General features: G+C 44.4%; 1 protein-coding gene and 1 long non-coding RNA gene across 8 annotated transcripts in view; one reads left to right on the top strand and one right to left on the bottom strand.

The window, feature by feature from the left end:
- Positions 1-13701, top strand: part of LOC137527957 (uncharacterized) — a 141304-nt gene that overhangs the window by 17580 nt on the left and 110023 nt on the right. The gene's annotated exons all lie outside the window — the stretch shown is intronic.
- B3GALT9 (beta-1,3-galactosyltransferase 9) lies at positions 1141-12053 on the bottom strand. Its single transcript, XM_068249087.1, has 2 exons — positions 11974-12053; positions 1141-2421 (listed from the first exon to the last, which is right to left on the bottom strand). Exon 2 carries the CDS (start codon positions 2329-2331, stop codon positions 1318-1320), a length of 1014 nt encoding a protein of 337 aa, XP_068105188.1. The 5' UTR covers positions 2332-2421; positions 11974-12053; the 3' UTR covers positions 1141-1317.

Below are 13701 nucleotides of genomic sequence, written 5' to 3'. Positions count from 1 at the left end.
CAATATAAATCAGTGGGCCTGTTTCCACTTGTCAGAAATTCTGTGCATTGGTCTGTGCAGAAAAAATCCGCACAGCGGAGCCATCAGAAATCGCACACCGCAAGGCCAGAGTGCCATTCGCCTGTAATGTACTTAATAGGAAACTCGCGTTTTCGTTATGCGGATGTTCCATGCGAATCCGCGTACGTTTTCGCTTAAATTCAATCTAAAAGCACACAGGCACTGACATGGTTAAATTTGCATACAAACGCGTACGAATTCGCATCCAAATTCTTTTTTTTTTGCGTTTTCTGCAGCGGACTGCAGCGGAATGGCACCGCACGAGTGGAAACGGCCCTAACACTGCCTTGACTTTTTCAAGCATCCTTAAAAGTCTGGCAGCCGGCAAATAAAAGAAACAAAAGTTAAAGCTTTTTGTTTTGAAACAAATACTTTTAATAGAATTCTGAAACCACCAGGCAAATCTCACCTCTCCGCAGCTGGAAACAGGTCTGGAAACAGGTGAAGGTTCCCCTCTGAGATGGACCCCACAATATAACTGACATAACTTGTCTTTGTGTGGGATTGTCTATTATTTAACACCCACTTTTTGGAAATCATTTATACAAAGACATCAGCCAGCATCCCTACTCTTCTTTTTCATACTATTTTGGAAGCTGAATTGAGCAACTGCAGTACAGTAAGTGCTTTTGTAAAAAAAAAAAAAAAAAGAGAATCCCCTGTGAGAAGATGAACTAGTCCAAAACCTGACAGATGTGTCTGATTTTTACCTACTACGGTAAGTGACAGTGACCTACGAAAACAGTAATACATAGTTAATTTTACAAAAATAGTTGTCCTTTAAAGGAGAATCAAAATAAGTGCTACTTATCCGGGGTTTCGTCCAGCCCCAAGCTCCCAGCATGTCCCTTGCCGCTCACGCAGGCGCAGTACAGGCCGACCTCCAGATCGGCCTGACATCATCGCCGGGGACTGGGAAGCTTCACAGGCGAAGGGCTCACCGCGAAGCTCCAGCGAGGGACATGCTGGGAGCTTGGGGCTGTACGAAGCCCCGGGTAAGTAGCACTTATTTTGATTCAAAATGCCTGATCACTCCTTTAAGGAAAGATTTCACCTGTTTCCAGACACAACTTAGGTTAGTGCAGAAGCTCTGTGCTTCTATCAGTTATAGCAAGAAACCAATTTATCGTACAATAATCATCAGATAACATAGTTGTATTAACTGATAGTCTTCATATGTTTTGTCTTCCTTCATTGACTTGGTTGGTCATCCAGAAGACAGACCTCTGAGTTCCATCATAGGGAGAGGGCAGTCCTTTAGAAGGTCCACATACCATCACTTGTTTTACCCATACTAAAGTATTTGAACCGGTCGAGGTAGGACCAGATTTTACAGGACACCAGGCCATAGTACGTCTCCAGCTTGGAGCACTCCTGTCTTCCTTGGAGGTCCCGCCACACTGCTGAAAGCTCGAGGTCATCCATGTTAAAGGATGAGAAGATGACCTGGTAGCAGCAGCGGTTATATCGGATGTGCCTGCCTCCAGAAAATCTGGAGCTTTGAAGGGGTATGACGCCAACCCACTGCGCGCAAATTCCGATGAACACATCAGACGGTACTAAAGGGGTAACCTCGGTGGAGACAAAGTACATCTTCCTAACCACATTTTGAGAGATCACCATTGCAGAGCCACTGCAGTAGTCTGGGTAGTATTTCTTTGAGTAGGCCGACACTGGGACAAAGTCTGGGCTTTCTGGGTCTCTCTCGGGAAGTTGTTGATGGATCACTTTACCAATGTATAGCTCTTCTGTATGAGACTTCAGGCTGAGAAGATAGCTGGCCAGACTTCGGACATTCACGAACATCTGCTGATCAGCTTTTAAGATGAACTTGGCGTTGGGGCAAAATGTGACGACCCATTCCATCATCATGATAGCTTTACTGGTCTCCTTCTGATAGAGGTCTACAAACTCCCCCTGAACAATGTCCTGGTGAGCTTGAGATTCATTGAAGACGTCTGATTGGATGAATTCTGAATCTGACCTGCCCATCATGAAGACTCTGGTCACGACGTAGCCTTGCATAGCAGTTGTATTGGCCCAGGTTTCCCTGATCATTTCACGTCTGGTCTTGTTTTCAGGGTGACTGAAGATGACCAAGAGTAAGAAAACGTCTTGGCTTGGGCACAGGCCTGATCCACTGACCACGTATGAGCGGGAGATGTTGTTCTTCAAGAGGCGCATGTCCAGGTTCCTTGCGCGCTCCGTGATCTCCGCAAAATTCCCATCATTGTAGGAGAAGGGAAGAGACTGGAGGAAGTATTCCTCCATGAAGTCCGCTCCGAACAGCAAAGCATGGAAGAGGACCACGTTGAAGAGAATGAAGCACCACTGATGCGTCCGTAGCCTGCACAGCGTGACCTGCAAGAGATCGGTGACAGGTTAGATTGATAAAATATGGGTGAGAAGTTAAATTGATAAATATGAGTAAAACATACTATAATGCTAAATTTAATTGCAGCCTCTTTGTTAAAAGGGTGAATATTTGTTTTGCCCCTCAAAAAAACACCCTTCAAAAATTCCACCAATTTATTTAAAGGGACTCCGAGCACCTCTCATGGGCATGCCTTTAAGCCAGACGACTTCCAACAAAGTCGTGCTATGACCCTTCTGGAGGAGCCACTTGCAATGGCCATGCGTGTCACTACCTCTTCCTGCTTTATTCAGTAATGCACTTCTCTAACAGAGAAGACAGGGGTGACCCTGAAGTTATAACATAGCCAAGATGGCAGCCGCAATTTTTAAATTGCAATCGAATGAAAACTATTTGGCGTAGAATGGCGATTCACGCATCAAATGAGAGAAGAGTACAAGCTACAGAAAGGTATTCATCTTTAAGCACTTTGCAGTACTGGTCGGAGTCTTAAAGGCATACCCATGAGAGGTGCTCAGAGTCCCTTTCACTGAACCTTTTTAGGATCCTTATTCCACTTAAAAGCAAGATTGTCAGCCATAAAATCAAATTCCATTTACCCACTGCTCTGTGTTTATTATGTAGTCTACATCCTGATCCTGCATTCTAATATAATCATAAATGTTTCTGCTGTAATAAATTTAATCTCCATCACCCTGGCTCTATTTAGTACACTGCCAACAAGAGGAAAGCTTGTCCTCTCTTCCCTCCCACATTACAGCTTCTCACTGATTGGCTGAGGGCAGTCAGTGAGCTGCTGAAATACAATCTATGCTTTGCTCATGTGTAGTTACAAAGCAAGCTAGATGTGACAGTGCAGTTTCTAGGAGAAAAAAAGAGTAAGGGAGGAAATGACATCAGCATTGGCTTTAGTCAGAGGGAATAAAAATGGAAAATGATAGGAGCAAATTTCTCTTTATTTACTCTATAAAATTGACTTAAACATGGACAGTACAATACACGTTATGTAAGTAGAGCAAGTATTTATCTACTTATATATGTGTTTGTTTGTTTTTTCCTGGGACAGTGTGCCTGTCCCTGCTGCTTTAACTGAAGCCTGATTGGATGATCTTGGCAACCTCCTAATACCCTTTAGCTTATATTCTCTTTGGGAAAATACTTTCCTAATTTTGACACTTGAGGCACAAATCCTGAAGCTAATATCCCTATTCCGGCTTTACTACCCGGTTGGGCTTAGTTCGCACTACGACTGGAACAGCCAAAGCACGGTGTATCTATAGAGTGTTGGACCGCTCTGGAAGTCGGTCTGTTGTAAAACCAGACTTTGTAAACACGCCCAATGGAAAGCATGGATCCATTCTGCATGTCCGCTGGCTCGCAGCCGTCCATGCCAGGAAACGGGCCGGCAGTGGACCTAGCGTGAACCAAACCTTCTTGTTCTCCTCCAGTTATAGAAGCATTAGTGTCAGAGCCGGATCATCCACAAGGCAACATAGGCAGGTGTCTAGGGCCTGGCTGACCACACCCATTCCACATCTTACCTTAACAAGCAAGCCAGCTACTTTTGCTATCTTGCCTCGGCCCCCATTACGTGTTAATCCTCCTCTGAGTAGAACCTGACAAGTCTGAGCACTCATACCGTGTGCTTGTTCAGGGCTAGTGGACTAGCTAAGTAGTGGACCAATGTCCTGGACCTTGCACCTCTGAATAAAACTTAAAAACAGAAGTTTTCTATTATTGGTTATTTAATGTGCACTCACCACTTTCTGAGGCAAGTGCTGTGATTACAGCGCAGGAGATTTGGGTGCAGCCGGCGCCACCATAGGCCGTAATAGGAATTATGGCTATAGCAGCGCACAGTGAGTAACTTTGGCACCATCAGAAGACAGAGCTGGAGTTGCTTCTAAAACACTGTGATTGGGCCGCCAGCAATTGCTGGAAGCTGAATTACATTATTCTCCACTATCCACGTGGACCTGGAGGGGGAATAGTAATTAACACCGCCAGAAACTTGTGCAGCAGCAGGATAAGCCATATAGCGGCTGTATCCTATGCCCAAGTCTCCTGGGGGCCAATTCATACGTATGCTTTTGAGAATAAATCAACAGAAATGGTGTTACGCTGAAGTGATGGGCTATTTCTAAGGTGGAACTCTAGATAAGAAAGGAGAAGCTGTAGAAAGAACAGTGCAAATTATTAGATAGAATGCTGTCCAAGCTCCTCCCCATCCTGTTGCCAACCCCATGAGATAGTCAGGAGGCGGCAGCAACACAGAGCTGACCCCGCCCACATCCTACCTGTTAACTCTTTGTGGTCAGCATTACAGCTCAGAGCTTTTTATGTTCCAGCCCTTGCTTAAAAATAAAACACCCTCTTCAATAGGGGTTTACATGAGGGAGCTGTGAGCTTCTTGTTGCAGGCAATGCTGAGCACAGGAGGTACTTTGCTGGAGGTGGCTTTTATAAACACAGAGCTTAACATACTTACTTAAAGAGAATCTGTATTGTTAAAATCGCTCAAAAGTAAACATACCAGTGCGTTAGGGGACATCTCCTATTACCCTCTGACACAATTTCGCCGCTCCTCGCCGCATTAAAAGTGGTTAAAAAAAGTTTTAAAAAGTTTGTTTGTAAACAAACAAAATGGCCACCAAAACAGGAAGTAGGTTGATGTACAGTATGTCCACACATAGAAAAATACATCCATACACAAGCAGGCTGTATACAGCATTCCTTTTGAATCTCAAGAGATCATTTGTGTGTTTCTTCCCCCCCCCTGCAGTTCTCATGCACTGAAGTTTCAGGCTGCTCTTTTCTTCCTGCAAACAGCTTTGCCCTTGTCTGTAATTCCTCAGTATGTGAAAGCCTAGCCAGCTCAGAGGACGATTTATCCAGCTTGTAAAAGATAAGAGAGAAGAGAGAAGCTACTCTAATCTAAATAACACACAGGCAGTGTGCAGAGAGGGGCCTGGAAGGGGGAGTTCATAGCAGAACCACAACACTGAAGAACTTGGCAGCCTTCCAGACACTGGCCGACAAGTCTGACAGGGGAAAGATACATTGATTTATTACAGAGACAGTGATAGTATAAAGTGCTGCAGTTAGCCAGAACACATTAGAATAGCTTTTGGAACTTGTAGGATGATAAAAAACAGGATGCAATTTTTGTTACGGAGTCTCTTTAAGCACTGAGCAGGGGAGAACTGTATAGGGAGATGGGAATCCTGAGCTGGAGTTGCAGTGCTGCCAACAAAGAGTTCAAGGTGAGAGGAAGATGGGGGCTGCCATCCCCATTCACTTGTAAACAATGCCAGTTACTGGCTGTCATGCGGAGCTTTTGGCTTTGTGTACGAGTCAGAGCCCTGTAACAAGCATGCGGCCAGCGGAGTCACAGCATCTGACATGCATGCTCATGCTGGGCCAGTGACTTCTAGTATTAGATGCGGGGTATCAGCACAGAAGCCAGGCAACCGGCATTGTTTATTTCAGAATGATAATGGCAGCCTCCGGATTCATCTCACTTCTGGTTCCCTTTAATGTTTCTATGCAAAGGAAAGAGGTGGTTTGGTTTCGAGGAATCTACCATGTGCTGGAGATTAGAGGTGGTCACCAAGATGCTAGTAATTCTGAGCAGTTGCAAAACAAAAGGAGCTTGGGGCCCCAGTGCGAGTTTTACATAGGGCCCCAAGCACTGTATGGATATGGAGCCCCTTAAATAAAGTGACACTGAAGCGAAAAAAAAATGATGAATTGTGTAGTACAAATAATTACTAGAACATTAGTAGCAAAGAAAAGTCGCATATTTTATTTTTCAGTTATATAGTGTTTTTTTATAACATTGCGTCATTCTCTAATATTTGTAGTTTACACACTACTCAGCATTCTAAATGATTTCACAGAGCAGGCTAGTGAACTTCTGAACTTTACTCTGCAGTGCTTATGTGCATTTTGGCAGCATTCCTGCATATTATGCAACAAAACCAGCGTATTTTATATGCATATTTTCCTGCGGCCCTTAGACTTTCATTAGAGGCAAAAAAGCAGCGTTTTCTGCAACGCTAGCGTTTCTGCTGTGTGTGCACCAAGCCTGAAAGTGGTGGAGCTCAGAGAAGCTCTTTTGCATAGATAACTGGCATTTCTTAACTCTTCCTGTACTGGAAACAAATATTAGACTTATGTCTCTGCTCCTAATGCTTTATTTCTTAGCTGTACTACACATACAAATCATTATATCACAAGTTTAAGGATAGGGAGGCTGCCATATTTATTTCCTTTTAGACAATACCAGTTGCCTGGCAGTCCTGCTGATCCTCTGCCTCTAATACATTTAGCCATAGCCCCTGAACAGGCATGCGGCAGATCAGGTGCTCTGACTGAAGTATGAATGAATTAGCTGCATGCTTGTTTCTGGTGTTATTCAGACACTGCTGTAGCCAAAGAGATCATCAGGACAGCCAGGCAACTGGTATTATTTAAAGAGACACTGAAGCAAAAAAAAAAATGATGATATGATTTGTATGTGTAGCACAGCTAAGAAATAAAACATTAAGATCAGATACATCAGTCTAATTGTTTCCAGTACAGGAAGAGTTAAGAAACTCCAGTTGTTATCTCTATACAAACAAGCCATTAAGCTCTACGACTTTCAAAGTCTTGGAGAGGGCTGTCTTCTGACTTTTATTATCTCAACTGTTTTCTTTTTCTCTGCCAGAGGAGAGGTCATTACTTCACAGACTGCTCTGAAAGACTCATTTTAAATGCTGAGTGTTGTGTAATCTGCACATATTATAGAATGATGCAATGTTAGAAAACACACTATATACCTAAAAATAAAATTATGAAAATATTTTCTTTGCTGCTAAACTTCTAGTAATTATTCATAGTACACAACCAATTCACTATATCATATTTTTTTTTGCTTCAGTGTCTCTTTAACCACTTAAGCCCAACTGGACGAGATTTCTCGTCCAGTTGGGCTGCGCGCACTCCCGCGGTTCGCGCGCGCTCTCGCGGGCCGCTATCCCACCGATCAGTGAAAGGGATTATAAATCCCTTTCGCTGATCGGACCCCCCCCGGAGAAAAGCCGACAGCGTCTCTTCAGATGCTGCGGCTTTTCTGAGCTCTGGGCTCCTTTCTTCTGCCTGGGAGCGAGATCGATCGCTCCCAGGACTTTTTGATTCTGGCCATCTTGTGGCCAAATAGCTAATTACACCCAAAAAAAAATAGTTTTCAAACTAAACATATACATATATTAAAAAAAACCCTGTTTACCTCCCACACCAAAAAATACCCACATACAAGTTTACATTAAAAAAAAATAAAAAATTACAATAATAAAAAAAAAAAAAACATAAATAGTTACCTAAGGGTCTGAACTTTTTAAATATGCATGTCAAAGGAGTATATCAATATGATTGAATAAATTATGGGCTTCTAAACAGTGATGGACGCAAAACGGAAAAAATGCACCTTTATTTCCAAATAAAATATTGTCGCCATACATTGTGATAGGGACATAATTTTAACGGTGAAATACCCGGGGCATATGGGCAAATACAATACGTGAGTTTTATTTATGGAGGCATGTATTATTTTAAAACTATAATGGCTGAAAACTGAGAAATAATGAATTTTTTCCATTTTTTTCTTATTCTTCCTGTTAAAATGCATTTACAGTAAAGTGGCTCTTAGCAAAATATACCACCCACAGAAAGCCTAATTGGTGGCGGAAAAAACAAGATATAGATCAATTAATTGTGATGAGTAGTGATAAAGTTATTGGCAAATGAATGGGGGGTGAAAGTTGTTCGGATGTAAAAAAATTTCAACCCTTCGGGCTTAAGTGGTTAAAAGGGAATAAATATGGCAGCCTCCACATCCCTCTCACCTTGTTTGCCCTTTAAGGATTACTATGCAATGCACATATAGAGGTGTTTATTACCAGCATAGCACCAATGAAAAGCTAACAAGATGGTGGAAGGATGGACCCTAGTGGGCCCCTCTGCTCCAGGGGCCCTTGGTGTGGTCGCAACCTCTGCATCCCCCTATTGCTAGGTCACTGATTTGGAGTTGATGGAAATATATGCAGTTTGGAAATGGACAAAGCTACAGCAATTGGGTCGTCTTGGTTCCCAAATATTCCAAATCATTGCATTGTTTTTTTGTTTACCCTGTAACTGTAAATTGTACTTTTTATGTGGCATGACCTATCCAAGTAACTGGGTAGAAAAAAATGAGGGCCCTCTCTTGTTTGTCATATTTTAGAGGAATCCCGAGCTGAGGGACATATGGAGGCTGACATTCTTTCCTTTTAAACAATGCACATTGCCTGGCTGTCCTGCTGATCCTCTGCCTCTAATACATTTAGCCAAAGCCCCTGAACAAGCATGCAGCAGATCAGGTGTTTCTGACTGAAGTGTGGCTGGATTAGCTGCATGCTGGCCACAGGTGTGTGATTCAGACACTACTGCAGCCAAAGAGATCAGCAGGGCTGCCTCTCATTTCAGGTTTCTTTTAAAGGACAACTGAAGTGAGGAGAATATGGAGGCTGCCATATTTATTTCCTTTTAACGAATACCAGTTGCCTGGCAGCCCTGTTGGTCTATTTGACTACAGTAGTGTCTGAATCACACGCCAGAAACAAGCATGCAGCTAATCTTGTCAGATCTGACAATAATGTCAGAAACATCTTATCTGCTGCATGCTTGTTCTAGGGCTATGGCTGAAAGTATTAGAGACACAGGATCAGCAGGACAGCCAGGCAACTGGTATTGCTTAAAAGGAAATAAGTATGGCAGCCTCCATATCCCTCTCATTACAGTTGTCCTTTACGACCGTTCCTTTCATTTTTATCTTAGCTGCTCCTCTGAAATGTTGCAGTTAATAGGAACGGTTTCCGTCTCGTTTGCGACCTTGCGGGCTCTCTGATAACACCGTATTTGTTGTCGCAGCGTTACGTAATCGGGAGACCTCAGCTGAATAACCCGCCCTTGGGCACTCGTCCCGCCGTCCACTTACCTGCATGGTAGCTGCGATCTGCGCCGAACAACCGCCCTTTGTGTCCGATTCTTCCCGTCAGTAGATTTAGTAGCCGTGAAAGGCACCGAAATATCCGGAGTGTCGCTTCTTCTTCTTCTCCTCGCAGCTCCCTGCCTGACGTCCGGCAGAATCCGATCCGGCTCACCTGAGCGCGGTAACCGGACACCGGCGCTGGGGGATCAGGTGGCAGCGGTGGAGCGCAGGAGATGTGTGGTGGGGGGGAGATCTGCGCAGGTTACACTCCAAACTCACAGAAACAGCCATTGTGTTATCCAGCGGTCATTCAATACAGAAATGTGCTGTTATGTACAACTAAGGTCACTGCCTCCTGCACAGCAGCGCTCTGTGCAACCGAGTCACAGTCTGAGGGTGTCCATTGCTCTCCTGTCATAAGGAAAGCCTCAGTAGCTCTGAGGCTAGGTGAACACATGGCCGGATTTCAGGCAAGGCCACAAAGGCCATGGCCTAGAGTGCCAGGAAAGCAAGGGGCGGGCTGTGGGTGGCAGGGTGGCAGTAGTTAGCCTGACGAACATTCATCCTGCTAGTTTGCACATAGCGGTAGGCGGCGACCAACAGCCGGATCCGGCACGCGAGGGATGAAGGGGCAACTTACAGCGATCTCTGAGCTACCTGTCACTCACCGAATATGCCACTTGCCAAGGAGCTTACAATCTAATCCCTGCCATTGTGTCACTAACTATCCTCATAGGAGTTTATAATGTAATCCCTGCCATCACTTCACTAACTGTCCTCAGAGGAGCCTAGACTAACCAGCAAGCTCATGGTGACCCAGAACTCATTGGAGTGTGAGTGGCTACAACGGTCCTGAAAGCCCCCTTACTAAAATACTAAGGGAAACCAGAGTTTGCTTTCCTAAAACAGAAAGAACTTGCGATAATTCAGGTTGGAGTGAGCTTGAGATGTCTCCCAGTGCAACACTGCTGAATATATGCAAATTAACCATTGTTGCCCTTAGAAGCTAAACACACCTCCAGAACCGCTGGAATGCAATGATGTGTCAGCTTGTTAATTTGTACAGAGCCATAATAATCCAACATGCATACAGACTGTTTCGGATTGTTTGATCCTCATCAGTGCATGGCATGGATTAGTTTGGCTCTATGGAGTAGGGCTTGAAACACCCAGAGGAGCCTAAAATCGAATCCCTGCCTTGTTGGGGGAGGAGTTTAGGATGCTGTCGGCCTGGGGGCTGCTGGTGATAGTGGGCCTTGGGCGGTAAGAAGTAGAAATCCGGCTGTGGGTGCACACTTAGCAGAAACGCTAGCGTTGCGGAAAATGCTGCATTTTTGCTGCATTTGCGTTTTGTATGCGCACGTTTTTAAAAACGCTGGTTTTGTTGCATAATGTGCAAAAACACATCAAAAACACACATAATGAAAGTCAATGGAAACGCAATGGTATGCGTTTTTCATGCGTTTTTATAAAAAAAAAAATGTTTTGATGTGTTTCTGCCTGTTGTCTTCCTAGTGATTCGCATAAAACGCAATTGAAAAACCTATTTAAAATGAATATGCATTTTGTATATTTGAAACGCAAACGCATTAAAACGCAAGCAAAATGCTTGAAAAAACGCACCTTTGTCTGCTGAAATGTTGCCCAAATTGCGTTTGTTTTCTGCTGAAATGTTGACCAAATTGCGATTGTTGTCTGCTGAAATGTTGCCCAAATTATGTTTGTTGTCTGCTGAAATGCTGTCCACATTGCGTTTTTTTTTCTGGTGAAATGTGCCCACATTGCGTTTATTTTCTTGTGTCTGGGGTAACTGTTGCTGCATTTATTATTTAGCGCGATCTATTCTTCCATACCGCTCTGATAACCAGGGAGACGGAGAGCCGACCAATCCGCTTAGGGAGAGTTGACCAATCCAACCAGTCAATCGCCTATATACTGTTATATACTGGGTACCACATACAGTACAGCACCAGTATCTGCTCCTACATAGCACCAGTATCTACTATACAGTATATATTTTAACTGGAAAAGTTGGGGGGTCATCTTATACACCGGAATGTACGATAAATATGGCAGCCTCCATATCCCTCTCGCCTCGGGTTCCCTTAAAAGTGTGTGTGTGTGTGTGTGTGTGTGTGTGTGTGTGTGGGGGGGGGGGGGTGTTTAGGCATCTGGCTAACTTTACAGAAAGGGGAGGGGGACATCCTGGTTACCTACACTGAACTAAAAGGATATGGCTATGTATACTGGGGGCATCTGGCTACCTACACTAGGTGGGCATTGACTGTTAAAATGAAGTAATCTGGGCAACCCAGCCATAGCCGGAACACGGTCCTCCAGTACCCAAGGCTGAGACACCAAAGTGCACCCCCCCCACACACACTGATTGCTATTAGACTAAGAGCTGCCCCAGGGCCCTCAACCCCCCACACCTTAAAAGGGCACTACAGCAAAAAAATTTAAAATATGTGCAAACATATACAAATACGAAGTACGTTTTGTCCAGAGTAAAATGAGCCATAAATTACTTTTCTCCTATGTTGCTGTCACAGTAGGTGGTAGAAATCTGACAGAAGTAACAGGCTTTGGGCTAGTCCATCTCTTCATGGGGGGATTCTCAGGGATTTATTTATTTACAAAAGCACTTAGTGAATGGCAGTTACTCTGCCCAACTGCCGAAAAACTGTGCAGCGAGCAGGGAAGCTGGCCAGCATCATTGTTTGCCCCCTCCTACACTGCGCCCTGAGGCTGGTGCCTTTCTTGCCTTGCCTGAACCCAGCTTTTCTTGCTGAGAATAAGGTGTGTGCTCATGCATGAGTGTGTCTTGGTTGGATGCTTTTTTTCAGGGGGTGGCTGGTGATAGTGGGCCTTGCGTGGCAAAAAGTACAAATCCGGCCCTGTTTGTGTGTATTGGAACAAAACAAAAAAAGGGGAGGAAGAAAGGCAAATTGGCCATAATGTCACACATAACCCCAAGGGAATGAACGTGTAGAGCAAAACATGTGCTACTGCAATACTTCTCTGTGAGTAATACTTGATTTCTGGAAACATTTCTGGGGTGCCAACAACTTCGGCTATGACTGTTATTCTAAGTTGATGCAAATTACACGGTAATTTTATGCAGCATGGAAATAGACCAATAAATTGGGGCAATGGTTGAATTTGATTTGTATGCAACTTTATTCAGCTTGAAAATTATTCAATCGAATTTTACCGCAGTAGGATTCGATTGGTTTGTTTTCAAGCATAAATAGTGATCTCTAGTGAAAAATAAGAAAACCTCTCACCACAAAACAAAAAACTGCCAGCATAAGGGCCCGTTTCCACTATAGCGTTGCGGAATCGCCGGCGAATCACCGCAGGCAAAATCGCATGCGGGTGCCGCGATTTCGCATGCGATTTCGCATAGGTAAGGCTGTATGCGAATTTAACCATGTCACTGCCTGTGTAAATTAACATTAATACCTATGCGAAATCGCGGCAAAAAACGCATGGGATTTCCCTATTAAATACATTGCGTGCGATTCGCCTGCATTCCACACGCAGGCGAATTCTGAGGACCCTACCCTGCAGATTTTTTCTGCACAGAAAAACGTGCGGGGAAACGCATAAGTGGAAACAGTCCCATCCACTTGTACTGACTGTGCGAATCCGCATGCGGGCAACGCATGCGGATTCGCGATAGTGGAAACGGGCCCTAACAGCTCCTGTCAGAGCTTGGCTCAGCTCTGAGAGAGGCTGTTATGCTGGCAGTTTTTTGATTAAGGCTAGGTTCACACTGGCTCCGGAAACATATCCGTGGCTCAGTGTTTTGGCCTGGATCAAAAACGGAGACATGGATCAGTGTGAAAACATGGCAGCCCTCTTCACTCGTCACTTCACTGCGTTCAGGGGACCCGTTTTCAAAAGCTGAACGGACGGTCCGGATTTGCAACATTTTCAGGGACCTTGTATACACGGAGGGGTAGTGAGAGTGAATGGTAAAAAGGATCCCCCTCTACACAGGCAGCTTTGGACACAGAAACCGATCCGTTTTCTGTGTCACAGCCTGTGGGGGGAGAGGGGGCCGCCATGCTAGAGGGGGAAGCAGCCAGGATGGGGGTGACAGCAGCTAGTTTCAAATTTAAAAATCAATTAAAATCAATATAATGTAGCAGGCGGCGAGCGGGGAACTTAGTTCCTTGCGTCATTTCCTGCAATGCCGCCCTCTGTTGTTCATTAGACGGCATTACAGGAAGTGACGCGGTGGAGCGCAA

The sequence above is a fragment of the Hyperolius riggenbachi genome, chromosome 8, assembly GCF_040937935.1.
Source record: "Hyperolius riggenbachi isolate aHypRig1 chromosome 8, aHypRig1.pri, whole genome shotgun sequence".
Classification (NCBI taxonomy): Eukaryota; Metazoa; Chordata; class Amphibia; order Anura; family Hyperoliidae; genus Hyperolius; species Hyperolius riggenbachi.
Note: the sequence above shows the minus strand (reverse complement) of the source record. Positions and strands in the feature narration are given on the sequence as shown.